This window comes from Dipteris shenzhenensis, chromosome 9, assembly GCF_047967505.1.
Source record: "Dipteris shenzhenensis isolate YYH24624 ecotype China chromosome 9, Dip_SZ_1.0, whole genome shotgun sequence".
Taxonomy (NCBI): Eukaryota; Viridiplantae; Streptophyta; class Polypodiopsida; order Gleicheniales; family Dipteridaceae; genus Dipteris; species Dipteris shenzhenensis.
Window position 1 is genome coordinate 50,635,614 of NC_141604.1, and position 21,441 is coordinate 50,657,054.

At 45.0% G+C, this 21,441-nt stretch overlaps 1 protein-coding gene across 13 annotated transcripts in view; it reads left to right on the forward strand.

The window, feature by feature from the left end:
* The window catches only part of LOC147898793 (Pseudouridine synthase family protein), a 126,400-nt gene that overhangs the window by 48,175 nt on the left and 56,784 nt on the right, over positions 1 to 21,441 (forward strand). For 12 of the 13 annotated variants that reach the window (XM_087379786.1, XM_087379785.1, XM_087379776.1 and 9 more), the window contains 3 exons: positions 1,793 to 1,853; positions 1,958 to 2,088; positions 10,905 to 11,022. In XM_087379786.1, coding sequence (XP_087235912.1) covers positions 1,793 to 1,853; positions 1,958 to 2,088; positions 10,905 to 11,022 — 310 coding nt within the window. The remainder of the gene's footprint in view (positions 1 to 1,792; positions 1,854 to 1,957; positions 2,089 to 10,904; positions 11,023 to 21,441) is intronic. The other variant, XM_087379788.1, reaches the window with a different exon arrangement.

Below are 21,441 nucleotides of genomic sequence, written 5' to 3' on the forward strand. Positions count from 1 at the left end.
TGCGAAACACTCTCTATTATGTCTAGGGCCAAGAGTAGAGAAGAAGTGTTTATTGACTCTACCTTCCATCTGAGTCTAGAATGATTCCTGGGCATGAAAGGCATACTCTGCTTTCTGATCAAGCAATATCTGCAATTGAGCCCTTGATGCAGAGCAGCTAGGCGCTCCTGAATCCAAGCATTTGTGGGCTTTTTCTGCTCTTCCCTCTGCAGGGCTGCCAACTGTTGGCGAATACCAATCTCTCGTCTAAGAATCTCTCGTCCTGGCGATAAAAGTTGTTAACACCAGTTAGGGCTTCAACCATAAGTGAAGAAGACTCCACCTTGCATATGTGACATCCATATCTGCAAAGCTGCCTGTGTGAGATCCTCCTCGACATAAAAGGCATCTCGAATCCTAATGCTAGCAAAGCGTGCCGGCTCAGAAATCATGAGGACTACTGGAAAGTGGTATGAAGTAGAAACATTAGTGGCAATGCATACTGACCCACCTCTGTCTAGAGCCCAATCATCAACATAGAATCTATCAATGAGTGCGTGTATAGGCATCCGCTGTCTTCTATTCGACCACGGAAACAAGAGAGACTGAGTCTGATTGTGAAAGGCATCATCAATCCAAGCATCTCTGCCACTGAAACAAAACAAGAAGGCATCCCAGGCTGCTCTCTCCAGAGAATGAATGCCACCCTCTCTACCCCCTTTTCAATCAGAAGGCAACTCAACCATAACTTCATCTATGATTGCTTGCTTGTCGGGCCCTTTGAAAAACTGGAGTTTAGCTATCACAGCTGCTGCCAATTCCATCTTTAAGTCACGAACCTCTTGCTGTAAGTAAAAGATCTGCTCATGGTGACCAATGATAGGCTGATTTAATCCTCCTTCGTAGTATGTATGTGCATATGGAGAAGGCATCTTAGCTGCAACTGTAGAGTACTGTACTTCATTAGGTGGAGTTGTTGGTGTAGAGAGGGGGGGATTTGGATTTCAAGGAGAGGCTAGGCCACTCCATTCTGGCCATCTTTGCAGGACCCCAAGCTAACCTAACCCCCGAGCCACGGGTCTCAGCCTAGTTCAAGGTTAGTTCATTGGTAAATGAGAGGTAGGCAGGCAGAGAGATTAGACAAGAGCTGAGAGGTAGGTAGGCGGAGAGGCTAGACGGCTAGTGGGTGAGGGCTGAGCGGTGCGGGTGAGGGTTGAGGGGCTGAGTGGAGCGGATGAGCTGTGAGCTGAGCGGAGAGGCTAGGCGGCTAGGAAAGTGAGGGCTGAGCGACGACGGACGGGATGAGAGAGACGGACGGGCTGAGGGGGGAATGACGACGGGCTGAGGGAGTTTACGACGGATGGAGCAGGGAGGCTATGATGGACGGGCTGAGAGAGAGATAGATGATATGATATGATTGTATTAAAGTCCACTTGAGACCCTTCAAGATCTATGGGACTCGTGAGTACTGTTAACTAATAGTGGTCTTTTACATCTAGTACAAGGAAACTTTTACACAACTTGCTATGTTGTGAGTACTTGTTGAAATAGCTAGTCTGACTACTTTGGTGTGGTGTTCCAAGAGTTCCTTTAGGTAACCTCCTCTCTTTTTGGCTGGCTGTTATTTTGTCTCTGCTATCATCAAAATTTTCTCTGATGTGTGCATAGGCGAGAGAGAGAGAGAGAGAGATTGTTTGCCCAAACATTCTACCCCTTAACATGCTTGCTGGAAAATGTTATGTGATAAGGTTGGATAATAAATATATAAATAAGATTTATGTACAGCTACTTATGTATGCAATTGGGTGTTCAGATTTAGTTGTGTGTCAAGAGAATACAAGTATTTCTTCATAAATGATGGCCTTGACATTGAGGTACGCTAATCATGCAATTTTAGTCCTCCTTCTGCTTGATATGACTGCGTTGAAGAAAAAACCACCATTCTGGAAGGTTGAATCAGAATGCATGTTGTGTGCAGGCTATGAGAGTTGCTGCATGCATGTTTGAGGGGGAGCACGACTTCAGAAATTTTTGCAAAATGGATGCTGAGAATGTCCACAACTTCAAGCGTAAAATCATAGCGTTTGACATAGTACCCTGCAAGGATAGGTAGCCTTCTCAATTTCATCGGCTTTCAGATTCATTGGGAATGTCGTAATTGGGTATCACTACTACACATGAAGTTGTCTAAGCTTGCGTGACTATGCTATTGTTACTACTAAACCTCTATTTTGTTTCTTTTTATTTAACTTTTTAGCATCTTCCTTGATTGCCGTATGTAGGTATCTATAAGCATGCATGTATGCATACATCCATGCATACATACATACATACTTCTTGGAAATATTATTGTATGGTGAGTATTAGATTGAAAGGCTATGGGCACTTTTTCCCTTGTAGAAGGTTTTAAACCCCTAACCATAGTTAGTAGTTGAGTCAATGTGTTACGTAACCACAGTTTGGGTTACACTTTAGGTTGAGTGCCTCACACAGAAAAAGCCGGATGTCCCACGTTTTGTTTTCGGATAAATCACTTTTTAAATTAAGTCTGTGCGCAATCATGTTCGTCTGTAGGCAACAGTTGTAGATTAGAGTCTAAAGATTCAGGCTCTCATCTTGATTTTCCCCTCATGAGTCATGATCCCATCGGAATTCTCGTGCTTAAGCTCGATCGAATTATCAAAGTATATAACTTAAGATTCAAGAATATGCATGCTGCTTTATTTTTGCATGCACAACACAGTTCTAGAGCATGAAACATGTCATGCATCGTATGTTGTTGAGCCTGCAGCAAGCCTAGGATGGATAACACACGATCCTCTTCTACAAAGTACTCCGTGCTGGGGATTTTCTTAAGAACATCCTTGTAGCCCGCGTATACCTCCCGTAGCTGCTCTAGATCTGTGCATAATAACCAGACTAGTATTTGATCTCCACAAAAAGGCTTGACACCAAATCGAAATTATTCACAGGCCCAAAAACACTACAGATAGATGTCCTTCTCAGACTTGTTGCCTGCAGGTTAATCCCCTTTAAACTCTTCAATTACATTATACTCAGCGCTACCTTGCTTTGAAGAAGGCTTCAAACCTTCAGACAAGGCAACTTTGCTTTCAGTCGGCTTCAAACCTTTGGAAGAGGCAAGCTATTAATTCCTTCCATAGAACTAGAGGACCCTGTACGATAAGAAGATACCATCACATTGCAGCAAAAAATCTACAATTTTAGCAGGTATGCAACACTCCTTGCGAAATAGTGCAACCTACTCGACTTCCACCGTTATAAAGTCGAGAAGCATGGTTACTACAAATTTATCAGCTTCAAGGAATTGTTCAGCAAGCTGCAAATCAGGAGAGTACAGGAGCTTCCTCAGCTCTTGCACGAGCTCTGGCTCATGCGCAGCAAGCACTCCCTTCTCCTCTTCCAGCGCCTTCTCGGGAAACCCGGACCAAGTCCTGTTGGACTCATCCTTGTACAGCTCAAATGTAGAGGCTTATTTGCAAAGGATAAACTCAGATTAGAGCAACTCATGCAAAATCTTCATGCAAAGGGCTCATGCGTAAGCTTTGTCATTTCATGCAATCATTGGATAGATGAAACTGTGCTTTGCTGCACATATCATTGGATCAAGTCGGATGGATGGAAATCTTGGATCAGATGGTTGAACATCACATGCAACTGATTTTCTTTGCAAGTTAAACCACAATGCTCCCGCTTCCCAATCCTTGCTTTCCTTCTACCATGGAATAGAGGCTGCCCTTTGTGACTCCGATAGTGCAAGTGGGCTGTACTTTAATTGAGTTGCACGGCAAACTGAAATACAAGGAGTCTTTCCACAAAGCTATGTCCCTTTTTAGATGTTGAGTTGTCCGATGGGTAGACAAAGTTTCCTAGCTTGCTTAGAATTCTCCTCCAACACCAATTGCTTTTAGCTCTGTAATGGCAATCAGCTTCCCATCTAGAACTAGAGCAGTGTTGATGCTTCTCACCATTCTCCAGTTCTTGTGCCATTCTCCTGTTGATGCTTCTCACCATTCTCCAGTTCTTGTGCGACTTGAAATGGCTTGGGCATTGTAAAGTGGATTGACGTACATTACTCGTACATGGGTTGGCAAGTACCTTTCTTGGTAATTTGCCAAAATTTATTTGTTGGCTACGTGCCAAAAGAGAAGCTTAGATTTTTTAATGGTGTGGAGTGTGTGCCGATCCTAGGCTTCCAGAACTGAAATTGCTACTTAGTGGTAATAGAGCTCGGCTCTGAGGAAGCCTTTATGTAACATGAAGTAAACATCTTTTTGCTATGCTCTTTAATAAGAAAGAACCTCTTTTTGCTATGCTCTTTTTAAAAGCAAAAGATATACTATTATAGAATGTCTTTTGAGCGCAAAAAATCACTCATTCAGTAATATATACTTTATTCTAACTTGTAATAGTTAGATATGATCTATTCAATTAGCATTTAATCTTACATTCTTAATGTTGTTGCAAATATAGAAAGATGAATGGATGTGGGGTCTTGCCTGGTAATTCGAATGTTGTTATAAGCGATGAAGCAGATTCTATTGAATGGCCTGTTACTAGAGACCCATTGACTTGGGATGACTTAAAAGGAGGTGTCTGTGATTTATCTAAGCTTTTTCGTAGAGCCGAGGGAATTTGTGAAGGCCTTGGTGGATGTTTCCTTGGATTAACGCATATTATTGGTAAGAAGTTGGTTGAAGGCTTCCCTTGTTTAAAATACGATCGAGCCAAGGAGATTCTTTACTTCCAATGCGGTGCATTTGAATGGGATACTAGTATAGGTAAGCGACACTTGAATGTAATGGCCGCTGTGTGCCGTCTTGGAGTTGTTGCATCAATAGATGTTAGTGACAGCTATGCAGGATGGGGAGCACAAATTTTCTTAGGGTGCAAAATGAACTTGTGCCATATTTGCCTAAGGAAAAACTTAGGTTTCTTTGCGGTAATAGGTATGTCCCGGTACTAGGTTTTTCAACGATAATATATTGTGTCCTATTCAACCAACTTCTCAGCAATAATAGGTGTTAATTTGGGGAAACATCCACCAAGGCCTTTACAAATTCCCCCAGCTCCAGGCAAAAGCTTACATAAATCACAGACGCCTCCTTTTAAGTCATCCCAAGTCAATGCGTATCTAGTAACAAGCCATTCAATAGAATCTACGTCATTGCTTATAACAACTTTCGAATTTGCAGGCACCGTTCATCTTTTAGTATTTGCAACAACATTATGAACGTAAGATTCAAATGCTAATTAAATAGATCATATCTAACTACCAGTAAAGTAAATGTTACAAGTTAGAATAATAAAGTATTTCGGTGAACTCTATTAACACTAAGTAGCAATTTCAGTTTTGGAAGCCTAGGATCTCGGCACGCGCTCCACACCATAAAAAATTCTAAGCTTCTCTTTTGGCACATAGCCAACAAATAAACTTTGGCAATGTACCAAGAAAGGTACTTGCCAATCCATGTACGAAGTAATGTACATCAATCCACTTTATGATGCCCATGGAACACAAATAATAGCCATAGCATTTAAGTATGGCACCGTCTCCTCACCCCAAGTAGCCTCATCACCATGAAAATAGAATCTCTCTTTTTTGGGCAAGTATCTAAGATGAGGCAAATCTTCGATAAAATAAGTGCAAAAACAATTTGCAGCGCTCCGGCACGGCTTACCGAATGGGTTTGGGGCTTCCACTCGAACCATGTTTGTTTGCTGACAGAACAAACAACAAGTCAAAGCAAAACACTAATAAATGGGCACTCCAACTATTGTAGCATTCAACTAGACTTTCCCAAAAATAACTCAAAGGACGCTTACATATTCCTAGCAACCCTTGTTATATGAATTATACGTGTCACTTGCAATCAAACCGCACAAACTTTAACCCACACCAGTTGCTATTACCACTTGCAGTTCATTGCCAATTACATGGAATATACATGAAACACATTGCTATTCTGCATTTACCTCATTGCTAATCACATGGAATATACATGGAACGCATAGCATGCATATACAAACTCTACAAATATATGGAGAATCTACATCAAATTATCACACAGTTGGATTTATGTACGTAGTCTATAAGTAAATCCTTGGGTATGAAGTTCTTGAAATTTATTGCAATTTGTGATTTCTATGGTTTCATCAATTGCAAGATCGAACTTGTCTCGAGATGAATTTGGCATTTCTTTGTTGTGGCCATTGTTGTTGAAGTAGTCCTTGCATCCTAGCTGTATTGTTCTCATGTCAAATTGCCTTATCTTTGGTCAAAGCTTCTTGAAAATAGATGCTGCCCCGATTGGGAGATATACAGCTTTGTATCTCTTTTTGTTGTGCGAGTCTTCTGTTTGTCTTGGATTTTTCCTATTAAGGAAGCCTTGCCTCAACACTTTGGAGACCGGAAGGCTTTGAAACGAATCATTCCTTTCTGTGAAGAAGACCAATGCTCCTTCCATGAGAACTCTTGCAAGATAGTCTACTTTAACCATGCGACAACTTTGAGGGAAGAGCTTTTGTACAGAGTCTGCCTACATATATGCTTCAAGTCATCCACCACGTCGTGTGGTCAAAGCTTTTGCAGGGGTTGTCTACAATGGATGCTTCACATATGCAATCCTATCCTGGGCGAGATAGAATGCAGGAAGGAGCGCATCAGCCACAGCAATGGCGGAGGCAAAAGAGATTCGAGTGTCCATTATATGACGATGTAGCTGTGGAAGTCATCTTCTTTCATCTCGATGGCCACAAATTAGCATTGGCCTACTGCTACAACAAACTATGGCCATGATTTAGCATTGGCCTCCTGCTGTAGCAAACTATGGCATGGCATCGAAAGCCGCAATCATTTGTGGAAGTCTCTTGTCAGGAGGCATGGCTTGGCTGCAAGAAATTAGATTCGCAAATAGGAGATCCAAGCTATAGGAGTCTTTTGAGTCTTCTTCATGTGCAGGGCTTCAGTGATAGGCCACCAAGGTCATGGTTGCGCTTGCATCACTTCATATTCTTCGTATGTAGCAAGCCTACTATGATTAAGGATGCGGTGCTTCCCAAGCAGGCCCTCACATTGTTGCAAGGCCAGCTCTACTATGAGAAGCCAATTCAAGTCGCACATGAACTGGAGAATGGCGAGAAGCATCAACAGGAGAATGGTGTGCCTCTTACACCCTACTCCAGTTCTAGATGGGAAGGTGATTGCGGTTGCTCTTCCAGACAGAGCTAAAAGAAATTGGTGTTGGAGGAGAATTCTAAGCAAGCTAGGAAACTTTGTCTGCCCTTCAGACAACTCAGCATCTAAGAAGGGACATAGCTTTGTGGAAAGACTCCTCGTACTTCAGTTTGCCATGCAACTCAAAGAAACACAAAGAAAAGCAACTTAAAGTACAGCCCACTTGCACTATCGGAGTCACGAAGGGCAGCCTCTATTCCACGGTAGAAGGAAAGCAAGGACTCGGAAGCGGGAGCACTGTGGTTTAAGTTCCAAAGAAAATGGAGGAGCAATTGGATGTGATGCTTGTGGGAGCTTTTGAATTTATAGGCAAGCATGTGCTTCATGAGTTTCTCAAGTCTTCCACCCACCCTAAATGGCAGCCATGACGCATTGCCATGGCTGCACGAAGTAGATCCAATTTGTAGTAGCTTTGGATGGGCTGCAGCTCCTAATCCACCACCACACGTGCTCACACGTTTTGGGAGGCTGTCGATGGGGCTGGAGATGAGGCGTGTCCTCTTGCTATCCTTCTCTTGGACTTTGAGAAGCCGTATGATCGGGTGGATTGGTCTTTCGTAGAGGGCATTGTGCAGCATATGGGCTCTACTAGGGAGATGGATCATAGGGGTCTCATCTCTATACGCAGAGAGTTCTAGCCAGGTGGTCATTGGAGGGCATGCGGGATAGGCTTTTTCTCTTTCGGTGCGGTTGGATAGGGTTGTCCCCCGGCCCCCTTCCTCTTCCTCTTCGTTGTTGAGGCACTGCGCTACTTTCTCCGTTCCCAGGCCACTGGCCTTATAAGGATGCGACTTTCGATTAGCTGGAGGAGCTTATGGACTCAGAGTTTGCAAATGACACAACTTTGTATGTAAAGGGTTTTGTGGCGAGCCTATAGGTGGTCAAGAAATCCTTGGCCATGTACGGTGGCCTCTGGGACGAGGATCATTCAGACCAAATCTGTTGGCTTTTTCACATGCACGAAGGAGGTTCAGGAGGTCTGACATTGGGGGACAGCCTTCTGTAGCGAGCCTAGAGGCAATGAGGGAAGCCTTGGCCACGTACTATGAGGCCTCTTGGGCGAAGATCAACTGGACCAAGTCTGTTGGCTATTTCACAGGCATGGAGGAGGTTCAGGAGGTCTCACATTGGGGGGCGGCCTTCGGCTTCCGGTTGATTCCGTGCAGGCAGACAACGAATACCTAGGATGTCAGGTGAGATTGACATCTCCGTAGAGCACTAGATAGCCCCAATGCTAAAGAGTGTCCGATGTAAGCTTTTATATTGAAGCTTCGCCAAACTCTCCTTAGCAGGCAGAGCGCTGATCATCAACCAGATCCTTGCTGCTGGCTGGTTTATAGCCTCCTATTGGTGCTGTCATAGAGGATGCATGGGGTAGCTCTCAGATGATTGGTTTGTAACTTTCTTTGGGCGGGATCAGACGGCACACAGAATACCTCAGAGCCAGAGTTGCGTGGCAGGCAATTATTCTACGATAGGCACGAGGAGGGTTGGGTATCATTGATCCGGAGATGCAAAGCGGAGCCCTTTTGGGAAAGCTAGTGATCCATGGGCTCACCCTAGGCATAGAACCCTGGAAGCTACTTCTCCAAAGAGGTATCATCAGGAACACCCCCTCACAGGCGGATAGTGGCAACAGTCCCATAGATGGATCTTCTCGGAGGCCCCTCTCACAGGAAAACGCTCCCCGCTAATGTGGAGTCTTTAGGGTGTGGTGGAGATTGTCTGCGGGTCTTATTCACGCTAGCCCCTCATGCAGGGAAGAGTTTGAGAGACAGCCCCTCATTTGGCACCCAGAGATGAGAGATGTAGAGGGTCGCATGCTAGGGTGAGCACAATGGGATAGTGTGCCCTGTGAGGTTCTTCGGAGCCTGGAGATAGCTACCGCGAGCTCTAGAGGGCAGGACACAGGCATTGGCTGACCTAAGAGGGGCGGCCACCAGGATGACAGAGATTGATGCAGCGATTCCAAACTCATGGTGGGAGTCACTACGTAGTCCTTGGACCCCCGATTGTTGATCTGGCCAGTTCTCGCTGATAGGTGTCCCCCTCAGAGTGTTCTTTTTTCGGGAGTCTCTTGGGGCCCCCTGCCACATGTTCTACAGAGTAGGGCCAAGAGGCCGCCTACAGCCCGAGACGGACATACACCAGAAGGATGAGCTCCTGGCAGAGGATCAGGGTAGTGGGCTGTTTTGGTAGGGAGTGGCACATTGATCCGGTTGCAATCCTTTCAGGGCCAGAGGGAGCAGTTTGGCGTCTCAGGATCTGGGAGGGGCGACCCCTCTATGGCCTTCAGTGGGACCCGGGAGAGTGGTTTTGGCCGGCGCGTGTAGGGCTTTCAGACATGGTGGAGGAGGTATCCTTCTTTTCCTACATGACCCACATAGGACGCAGTATGCAGCTGGAGGCAGCGGCCTGGACTTCCTCGAGAGCGCACCACTGGTTAGAGCATGGTGTCCCACGGGAGGTCATCTCCCGCTTCTGGCCACGTCTGTGGTCCAGCCTCAGACCACAGAAGATCTCGTACTTATTATGGATGGCGGCACACGGAGGCCATCCCATCAGCCCTTGGCTGGAGCAGATGCCAGTGGATGGCCGCCGTCACTGCTGTACAGAGGGAGTGCTTGAGACTATATATACCACTCTGTCTTTGGGGCTGTGCAGTGGCATAGAGGATTTGGGCACAGATTGTTGCTAGTACACAGAGGAGGCAGTGGGACGGGTGGCCTGGCTCACAGAGGGGGGCCATGCTTTCTCCATTGAGCCAGTTTCACCTGCATACAGGATTAGAGGCCAGGTGGTCTCTTGGATTGAGATCGAGGACGCAGTCCCCCCTTCACGAGCCCGCGCAATTGTTGCTGCAGAGGACAGCATTTGGGAGACTGTGGCTAGCACTACTGCATGGCACATTTGGGTCCCAGGCAGTGAGCTGGTCCCTACGGAACCCTGCTTGGCTAATAGCGGGTTTCCTCTTTTGTATTCACCTTCAGCAGCTCTATTGGAAGCTTACTTGCAGGGTGTTTTTTCAAAGCATTAATAGAAGCTCCTTTTTCTGCCCAAAAAAAAAAAACTCTTTCTCACAGTTCCAGTTGTGATGGCAGATAGTAAAATTGAAGGGAAAGTTAACACTTCCTCACAGTTTCTGTTTATATGTTTATCATTCCTTTTCTCTGGAGTCAAGTCTGTTAGTAATTGTAGTTTGGAGACAACTGCCTATGTTAAGCTGTGAAATTTTTCTTTCAGGCTTTGTGTCATGCAACTAACTCCATGCTCTTTCTTTGATTCTAATAACACCGATTAGGAACTTAGAAATGGAATTTTGTTTATCGTATATGCTGTTAAAAGAATTGAACAAATGTGAATTTGTCCTTCGATAATGTCTTGCAAGTGATTACTCATACTGGTAATATTTGACTTCTCTGTGGTTTACTTCCTGTCTTCCACTTCTTGCAAATCCTCTGAATCATCCTAATGGGTTAAAACATTTTGCAGCGTATTTTGGAGATCCTGAAAACCATCCCAATAAATTTTGACAAAGACAACTGCTTTTTACAAGTATTTTTGAATCTGAAACCAATGTTTGTTTTTGCAAACATAAAAAATAATGACAAGAGAGGTTTTGGTATGATGTTGACTCATGACGTGGCATAGTTTTGAAACATTACAGATGGGCTGGATATGAGGTTTGGATGTTTCAAGTGAAGGGGACTGCATTTTTATGGCATCAAGTGCGCTGTATGGTAGCAGTTTTGTTAATGATTGGCGAGCGAAATGAGACTCCATTGGTACGTTTCTGTTATATGCTGGATGCAAACCTGGTTGATGTCACACATGTGCCGATGATTGGTATACTTGTTGAAAAGCTATTGAGCTCTGTGTCTTATTTTTCTTCTGTTTTTGGGCCAAGAGACTTTAAGCTTACATGTCATAATGCTATACACAAAGAGGTGAGCTCTGTACTGTCAAAACGATTTTCCTTCATGCTCAGTAAGCTCAAAATCATTCATACTATAAAAAGGGAGGCCAGTGATACTGGTATGTCCTCTTTCTGAGACATCATGTGCTTGGGACAGGACCACTCGCCTGGATTTCAAAATTTCCATTCATTGAGTAGGTCTAAGGTTTTATACATACATAATTTGTCAAGGTTGGATGAAATGTCATCCGCTTCTCTGACATTTATATAAAGGCAAAGGATGGACAAAATGCTCTATGCTCTAAACATTTGCTAGTGTAAGGGAATATTTCTCTTTATCTATGAGATCTTATTCAACCTAGGGAATGGAATCAAACAGTGGCCTGAAAGTCATCATCAGGGAATCAAACAGTGATCTGGGCAGGAGGTCTGGAGGGGAGCCTTGAGATTGGTCTTTGCTGGCATACAGGGAGAGATGGTGGTGACCTGGGGCACAGCTGCCTGGGTGATGGACAGAGGACCACCTTGTGGCTATGAGAATTTTCAGGGGAGCATTGCTATAGGCCTCACAAGACAGGAGATCACACCTATGCACATCCCAGACTACACGGCGACAGAGTGGATTCCTGGTCATTGCCACAGATGGGAGTTCATTACCAGCATCATTGTGTGGTATATATAGACAGCCAGATGCAGCCGCGCCATTGATCAGCAGAGGACTTCTGTCGTGGAGACAGTCACTTGTATCTGGCTTGACATTGTGCATACACTCCAAGGTAGATATGACAGATTATAGGGAGTTCTGTCAGGTGCAAGAAAGGAGTAGCTAAGGAGTACTGAGGTGATCAATAGACATAACATCTAGTGACCTGTGTGCACATCTCTAGCTCTATCAGGTGCAAGAAAGCAGCATCTGTGGACTACTGCTATGGAGTTAAATGACTGATAGGTATACCATGTGAATGAAAACATTTGATGACATGTGCTAGCAACACTGCTCATCTCCCTTGATTGGGAGTTGCATGACTAATGAGAGAGTCCTCCATGGTAGCATCTTTCTTTTGCCATCCATACCAACACAACTCATCTCCCTTGGCTGTGAGTTGCATGGATGATGAGAGAGCTGTCCATGGTAAGTCTTTGTCAGTCCTCAGCCATATTGTCAGGCTCAATCAAGGTATGTAATAATATGAAGCAAGGACTCGGTGTGTCGAGCTATGATCTATGCACCTTAATATCCTGTGGAGTGCAACTCTCGCCCCAGATCAAGAGAGAGAGAGCATCATGACGTCAAACCTCTCGAAGCTTGCCCATTCAGGTGTACCACCCAAAAAGCTCTTGCATATAGAGATGCTTGAAACCGGACTAGAAACCCTAAAATGAATTTGTATTCGCTTTGAAACCCTAAAACGAATTGGTGATCAGCCTTGAAACCCTAAAACGAGTTGATCAGCCTTGAAACCCTAAAACAAATTGGTGATCAGCCTTGTATATAATCACAATACTTGAGCATAATATGCTCCAAATATATGTTTCTTTTGTTTCCCTAAATAACAAAAGGGGGAATCTGTTGTCTAATATCCGGGTCAGTCCCATCTTAAAAAATAGTAATGTATAGCTTTGGCATATATATTTCTGGATCAAACCATATATCAACAACACTGGAACCCGACTCTACAGGCACTATGATTGAAATCAAAACTTGCATCACTCAGTTGCCTTGCGATTGGAAAGGATCCAAAGTCACAACTCTCGAGCTTTCTAGGGTCGGCCATGATGTACTCAAGAGACGAAATAGATCAAGGCTGGACTGCAGAATCAACAACTTAATCTATCTGTGCAGATTAGTCACTCTTCCACAAAGTTCTCCTGTTCTTGGATTGTCACCACCAAGGAAAGTGGTGAACCTTCGCTCTGATACCACTGACACCGAACAAAATATCCTAAAACGAATCTGTATTCAGCTTTGAAACCGTAAAACGAATTGCTGATCAGCCTTGAAACCCTAAAACGAATTGATGATCATAATATGCTCTTGTTTCCCTAAATAACAAAAGGGGGAAACCAATGTCCAATGTGTCTGGTTCCATGCTTGTTAGACTAGCGAGTCAAAAAGGAGGATTCATATTTATGTGCTGAAGGTGTGCTTGAAAATATTTGCTCCAGTCTTTCTAGTGGTGCATGCTCTCTAGTCAAGCATGCTTGGGCTGCCGGTTTCATAGTGATCTTTGAGCATGTGAGAATGCATCCCCGAGTACACGTAGGTTTTTATTATCCCACCGGTGTAGGTATCTGATTGGTATGCGGACAACAATGTGTACCTTTGTATAGAGGGTAACCCCCTCTTTGGGCTTTGATGCGTCTTGATATATACTATGAGACCTATCCCCCAAAAATTTTCTTGGTGATGATCACAAGATTTCGTTTGTGTTCAAAGAGCAAACAACAAAGCAGAGAGAGAGAGAGAGAGAGAGAGAGAGAGAGAGAGAGAGAGAGAGATGTATTAACGTGTGCGGGAGGCCGTGCGAGCCTATGAGACAAATGCAAAGACAAAAGTTAATGCATACAAGCCACTAAGGGCTGAAGCAAAGGGCTCACTAAGGCCCTTGCTGACAGCTAAAGTGCTAAGCTATTGAACAAAATAGTAGAAGTAGCAAAATATCAGGAGAGTGTCAGGTGCTCAGAGCTAACTCTCCTAGTACATGCCCAATTTCCATATATCCAGGTAACCTAGTGGCTCTCTGATCAGATGTGAGAAGCTCTCATATCTGTGTCTGTCGAGCTGTCTCTCGATGTGGTGGAGGGCGTGGTCTCCTCGATCTCTGTATCTGGAGGGCTCCATCAAGGGTGACTCCTCGTCTCTGGCAGTCACCTTTGAGGAGGGCTAAGATCGAAAGGACCTCGATCGTGCGTAGCTCTCTCTGTGTCGCATGTGGAGCGCATGTCTCTCGTCTGGTAGCATCATGGTGGAGACTCCCACTGCTAGTCCATGATGCTCTCATCTCATCAAGCTCCTCTCCCTCAGCCTTGCCGGCAGCTGACTTAGATGCATAGAAATTTGTAACAAGTGTTTGTGCTCTGTCGATCTCAGTGACCTGTGGCCTCAATCCCTATTGCTCTCTGGTCTATCGCATCAGTATATCTCTCTGTCGTCGCATCTCAATCAGATAGAGCCCAACACAGACCTGATCAGGAAAATGGATCAACCGTGTAAGTGAACCAAAGCCATGCCTCTCCTGGAAGAGGCAGTGATATTATCCTCATATCTCATAATAGACTGGGCAGACACACAGAAAGTGCTTCTCTGTCTCGATCTTCTCCATCTGGCATAGTGTACAAGTCCTCTTCTCTCTGGGTATGAATGCCCGCATCTCTCCTTGCCTCAATCCTAAACTGATGTGACGAGACTCGCAACTGACCGATGGCGATTCTCAATGTATGTGGGATTTTCCTGTCCTTGAGGTACTGAGGTCTGATGACAAGACCATGCTCCGAGACCCTCAGGAAGTGGTCATGGTAGAATTGGATCTTGGTGGGGAGCTCCTCTCCCCCCCAAGCCCTCGATGTATGGAGCTGGAGAAGGTCCAACTGTATGATATGGTTCTCATCTCGTGGGATCATCTCGGGTGGTGCATCGAAGCTGTACTGAAAGGGGAAGTCTGTCCATCTGGATGTGACTACCAAACCATGTGGATACCCGTGCATACCATGCTGTATCAACACTGCTCTCTGCTAGTCGCCTTGAGGACTCTAATGCTAACCTCGGTAGTCTCCACTAGGGTAAAGCCCAGACTCTGTGGAGGAACGTTACTGTCTGAAAGATGGCATCAATTTGGAGAGGGCTCATGGCGAACTCTGCCTATATAATCTGATGGGGGATTGAGGGTTACATCGAATCATCCTGGATCCCATAATCACCTGTAGCCTCTCAAATCTCCTCTACTCTGTCGCTAAAATATCTGCCTATATCATTTGATGGGGGACTGAGGGCTTACTTTGAATCATCCTGCATCCCATAATCACTTGTAGCCTCTCAAATCTCCTCCACTCAGTCGCTGAAATATCACTCCCCCAGGAAGGTGCTGCATACATGGCAGTCGGTCTCACAAGCGTGTCGAAAAGCCAACCCTTCGTCGGACGGTCTAGGAAGTGTGCCTAGAAGCATCGCCTCTGTAGGCAGGCCAGAGCACCCCGTCCTTGTGTGAGTCGTGCCGTACTTGTATGGGTCAGTGAAGCTATGGCGACAAGACACTGCTTGCGAGGTGTTGAAGATCATAACCTTGGTTTTCCCAAGGTTAACTACCAAGTTTCTCTCTATGCAGAACATCTCTAGAGCCTCTAGATGTTTTTGTAGTCCCTTTGCTGAGGATGATATGAGGACTATGTCATCTACGTACAACAATATCTGCACCATCAAGTGAGCTAGAAGCGAACCCTCTCCACCTAGGCGGTCGACAAAAGAAGCGATCTCGTCGATATAAAGCCCGAAAAGAGTTGGTGAGATGGGGCAGCCTTGTTTCACTCCGAAGTGCCACCTCAACCCTGTAGTAGTCTTAGAGAAGAAAGGAGAATCCTTCCATTCCCTGAAGAAAGAAGCCCTCCTGACTTCCCTTGCGACAAGAGCCTCCATCCCGTAGTAGGATCTTCTTTGTGAAAGGATCTGATCACCTCATCCATCTTGTGTGTGAGGAAAGCCCGCTTCTTATGCCGTGTCATTTGGCGTGAGTTCCGTTGTGCCTCCGATGAAGTCAAGTGTCCCAGTGCTCGCTCACGTGTAAGGTGGGCTCTCATTTCTCTACACTCATTGTCGATCCATGGTTTTTGGGGCATCTTCCCATTTGGGACACGTGAAGATCGTGTTGTGGGGAAGGACACGGTGGCAACATCTTGTATCGTTGAGACAAGGGTATCTGATGCATGTGCAAGGTCCATACCCTCTCCAAGTAATACTGGAAGATCAGAGGCCAGGTGGCTCACACACACTGAGTCAAGAGCACGGTCAAAATGGATCTAAATGTGAGTGAGTGGCAGGGGGCCTTCCTCATGGTTGGCATGGCGACCGATATACAGAAGGCAAGGTATGAGTGGTCGGCCCCAAGTGGAGGAGGAGGCACAGTAAAATCATGTATCCGTGGGGCAAAGGCTAGTGGGCCAAGTAGGTAGTCCATAGCACTTCTCCCCCCGCCATGTGGGAAACAAGTGAGCCCACCAGATGATGGCCAGCTCCATAGACCGTTATATATGATCAAGTCATGGATAGCCCCCAACTCGAGTAGATACCTCCCATATGCTGTAACTGGTGCATCTGCATCTGCCGACTGCCTTAGGATCCCTAGCTCTGCTGCATCCATCTCCGGTACTATGAGGGAATTCTCATCGAAATCTAACAGGCCAACCTGTCTATTCCCAGTATGTGCATCGAAGTCACCAAGGAGGAGAGTGTCCCCCTGTCTAGAGAGCTTTGTGATGTCATCATGAATAGTCTCATATGGGCTGTGCCCTTTAGTGGTGACCCCTCGTGCATAAGGTATGTGTCTGGGGGAAAGTAACACATTGCAATGAAGATCGGGCTTGTATCTGCTAGCTGAACTCGCACCCACATGTGTCGTGCATGGTTCTCTTTACAGACCACCGATACAAGTGGTCTCAGATGTGCTTTGAAAAGGACAGCTGCACCTCCTGACCCTCGTATTCCACTATCTCCTCTCATCTCCCTCCTGTGGTGAGTCAGAACCTCCGAAGTATTCGTGGGTGGTGAACCTGCCATTTAGGCTATCATTGCACTTTCGAGGGCCTTTACATAGCTCCGTGTCGTCATGAGATTGTTCATTGTTCACAGATTAAACTGAGAGAGAAGAAGAAGAAGAAGAAGAATGTATTACCGTCCTTTGGGGGCCGAAATACCGACCCATGGGACCCATAAAAGTCACGATACAAGTGTCTCCTTCCTTTTATGGAAGGGGGGGAGAACAATTATTTTGAAATACATTGAGTAATACAACATTCACGATATTTAAGAACCTTGGCAATATACTTACCCAGAGTGGCTATATGGCTATGTGAGAGCAAGCTTGCTAGGGTGTCGTGTTCCTCTGTAATATTATTAAAGTCCCTCCTTATGCAGGCATACCGTGTGCATGTAAGGAGGACATGTGCTTCTGTCTCTACTTGTTCTTGGTCACACAGCTTGCAAAATCTTTGTTCCCTTGAGACATCTCCCCAAGCACCTTTCTCTATCTCCAGAGTGTGATTGGGTGCGGATGAGTGCAGTGCTTCTCCTTGCATTTGCAGGTATGGGCATAGTTATGTATTTTTGTGCATTTTCTTCCTCGGAGTAGGTGTCCCAATAAATGGGATTGACATGCATACAATAGTACTCATACTTAGCCCTTTTTTCAGCTGATTGCCATTTTTGCTGCAATATTCCCAACAAAGGAGAGGGTAGGCCAGTCCATAATTGGCGATCTGTAGAACCCCTTGTTTATCTGGTGGCAAATCGACAACTTCCCATGTCTGATTTTTCTGAATGGACTGCAACTCATCGTGCATGGCATTCATCCAATGCACATTATCCTGTGCCTCTTCAAATGTCTCAGGTTCCTCCTCATCAAGAAGAGTACCTGCATAAGCTGATTCAACTGAAAGAGCACCTCCCCCATGCCTTACTGCACTCCGAGTTCTGCCAGGTAATGGAGCATCAATTTTACTCTCCCTGAGAGTTTGTAACAGCCAATTTGGGACTATTTTTGCTCCATGTATATCTGCAATTTCTTGTTGAACAACCTCTTCCACTGCTTGTGGAGGTGGTAAGACATCCTGTGGCTGAATTGGAGCATGTTGAGGTATCTGCAAATTCTGATTTGCATCAGATATATCAGCAGGAGAACCCAAGGCAATGGGTAGTAACCCCTCAAAGACATCATCGGAAGAAGAAGGCAAATCAAATTCAGCTTGAGTGTGAGCTGAATTTTCTGAAAATATAACATCTCTACTGACAATAATCTTGCGTGTGACAGGATTGTAGAGACGGTAGCCCTTGCTCTCTGCACTGTACCCAACAAAAATGCATTTGATTGCCTTATCAGACAACTTATGCCGAAACTCAACGGGCACATGAGCATATGCAAGGCATCCAAAGACACGGAAATGATCCACAGAAGGTTTTCTCCCTTGCCAAACTTCATAGGGAGTCTTGGTCTTCAAAGCTTTTGTGGGTGTCCGATTCAAAACATAATTGGCACACATGAGACCTCCAAGCCAAAATTTGTGAGGCAATTTTTTGCTTTTTAGCATACATCTGTCCATCTCCATAAGAGTACGATTTTTCCTCTCAGCTTTGCCATTTTGCTGAGGAGTTAGCCTCACTGTAAGCTGATGTACAATGCCCTTGTCTTTCAAAAAAGCATCAAAATCTGCAGACAAGTACTCCCCTCCTCTATCTGTGCGTAATGTCTGTATCTTGAGTCCGGATTCATTCTCAACCATGGCTGCAAAGTGTTTGAAAACCATAAACACTTCTGATTTGCGTTTCAGCCCATAAACCCAAGTGTAGTTGGAGTAGTCATCTATAAAAGTGACAAAGTAAAGATGACCACCCAATGATGGAGTCCTCATGGGACCACAGACATCACTATGGATAAGTTGTAATTTTCGAATAGCTTTTACTGATCCATCCTTCTTAAAAGGAGATCTGTGCATTTTACCAAGAATGCACCCTTCACAGGCATGTGGAGGAGGTGTTTCAAGAGGAGGCAATGCATCAACCATGGCATGTTTTTGAAGCATCATCAAGCTGCCATAATGCATGTGTCCATATCTGGCATGCCATAACTCCGCATTCTGCATAGCAGCAGTAGGAGTGGAAACTGCAAGAGCATGTGCTGGTCTTTTCTCATACATGTCAAGCTGAAAAAGACCACGTAACAAAGTGCCAAACAATCTCAAGGCATAGTCATGCTCTCTGTCATGGACTGCACACTTGTCATCTTCAAAAATGACCTGAAATCCAGCTCTGTTAAGAGTGGACACTGAAAGTAGATTTTTTGTGATACCAAGCACATACAAGACATCAGAAATTCTGAATGTTGAGCCATCTGTAGGCCATCTTCTGGTGGTTCTAGTGATGCCCTATAGGCCATGGTATGTGCCTTGTAGGCATAAGTGTAGGCACTTATAGTGTTAGTGCCTTCTAGGCCACATAGGACACTTAGTCCTATGTGACACCTAGGACACTTAGTCCTAGGTCTAGGTACAAGTACTTTGTACTTGTGTGTTTTCAAGTTATCTAAGATTTGACGTGACTACTCAACAATCGACTCGTCTTGTACTTGCACTCTCTCTCTCTCTCTCTCTTCGTTCCGTACCTTCAGTGGTATCAGAGCAGAGCTTCGCTTCTTGTGCCTCTGGTCCGTACTGCCCGTACAACAGTACGGACGTCCGTACAACCAACGGATATTGTACCGTGTACAATATCCGTTGATTGTACGTGTACAACTTGCGTTGTACACGCGATCCGTACTTGCGTTGCCCGTACAGACCCGTACCTGCAGTACAAGTTCTACGCAGATCCCCGTACCTTACCTGCAGTACAAGTCCTACGCAGATCTCCGTACCTTACCTGCAGTACAAGTCCTACGCAGATCTCCATACCTTCAGTGGTACACCGTACGTCCGTACAGCCGTACAACAGTACTTAAGCTGATAGTACAGCCGTACGTTGTACTTGAGCTGTCCATATAGCTTGATTGCAGTGCATTGAGTCACATTTGCAAGACATTGAGTCTTTTTTTGCAGGATATTGAGTCAGATTTGTAAGACATTGGGTCAGATTATCATACATTGGGTCACATTTGCAAAATTTGGGGCTTTTCCACATTTGCCCTCTTTTTGGCCTATTTGCCCTCAATAAATTTGGGGCTTTTGCCAAATTTGCTGTTTTTTTGCAGTGAACATTGCCTGTCACAGTCACATTTGGGTCAGATCTGCATTTGCCCTTTGATTTGGGTCAGAAATTTGCTGTCATTTTTGGGACAGCCAGCTTTTTGCAGTGATAGCCTTGAGGCTTTTGGGTTTTCAGGTCTTTTTCAGGGTATCACACTTACTATGGCTGGGAACAATGAAGATTTATTTGGAGTTCTTTGTGAAGATGATAAGTTGGATGGTACCAACTATCCGATGTGGTCTTATCTCATGAAACATATTCTTGTTGCAAAGCATTTGTGGAATATTGTTTCTGGGGCTGATATGAGGCCAGCCAATGCTACAGTGGTTGTTTCTACTGCTGGTTCTTCTGCAGGGGATACTCCTCCTGATGTCTCTTCCTCTAGCACTCCTGCTGCTGCTCTTCCAACTCAAGAATAGTCAAGATGGGATGCAAGAGATGCAAATGCACATTCATGCATTGCTTTATCATGCAAGAGAATCATTATTCCACACATCCGGTCTTGCAGGACAGCAAAGGATGCTTGGGATAAATTGGCTTCTCTCTATCAGATACGCAATGAAGCTCGTGTTGCATATTTGAGAAGGCAATTACAGGAAGTGAATATGAATGAAGGTGAGTCAATGGATGCATATTTGACAAAGGGCAAGGACCTCATGGAACAGCTTGCCAACATTGATGAGGTGGTGCCAAATTCATAGCTTGTCAGTACCACATTGAATGGACTGCCAGATACATATCAAGGGTTTGCTACAACCCTTCGATTAGTGGCCATGGGTAATCCAGACCACTATTCTTTTGACCAGCTAGTTACTTTGCTTTTTTAGGAAGAGCAAAGTAGAGCTAACAGACAAGCCATTATTCCTGATCATGCATTTGCTTCACAACAGACAGGAAGAGGCAAGGCTTCCAAGCCTATGGGCAAGCCAAAATCTGCTCATAGCAGCTGCAATTCCTCTACGCATAGCAGCTGCAATTCCTCCCATGCATCTAAAAATACAGCAGATAAGGGAAAGAAGAAAAGATGCAACTATTGTCGCAAGCCTGGACATGACATTTCAGAATGCACGAAGCGCATTGCTTCGGAGAAAAAGAAAGCAGGATTGACAGTTAATGCCTCACATGCTATTGAATCCCATGAGCCAGCAGAGGCTTCACATGCACATGCTCTTCAGTATGATTGGGCATGGGCTGTCCATTGCTCATTTGATCCCTCCAAAGTTGATGCAGTCTTTACTGCTAATGATGCTCAGTCCTGGTACTTTGATAGTGGTGCTTCCAAGCATGTCACATCTTGCAGACAATTGTTTCATTCTCTAGCTGATGCACCTCAAGGGGGGACTGTTA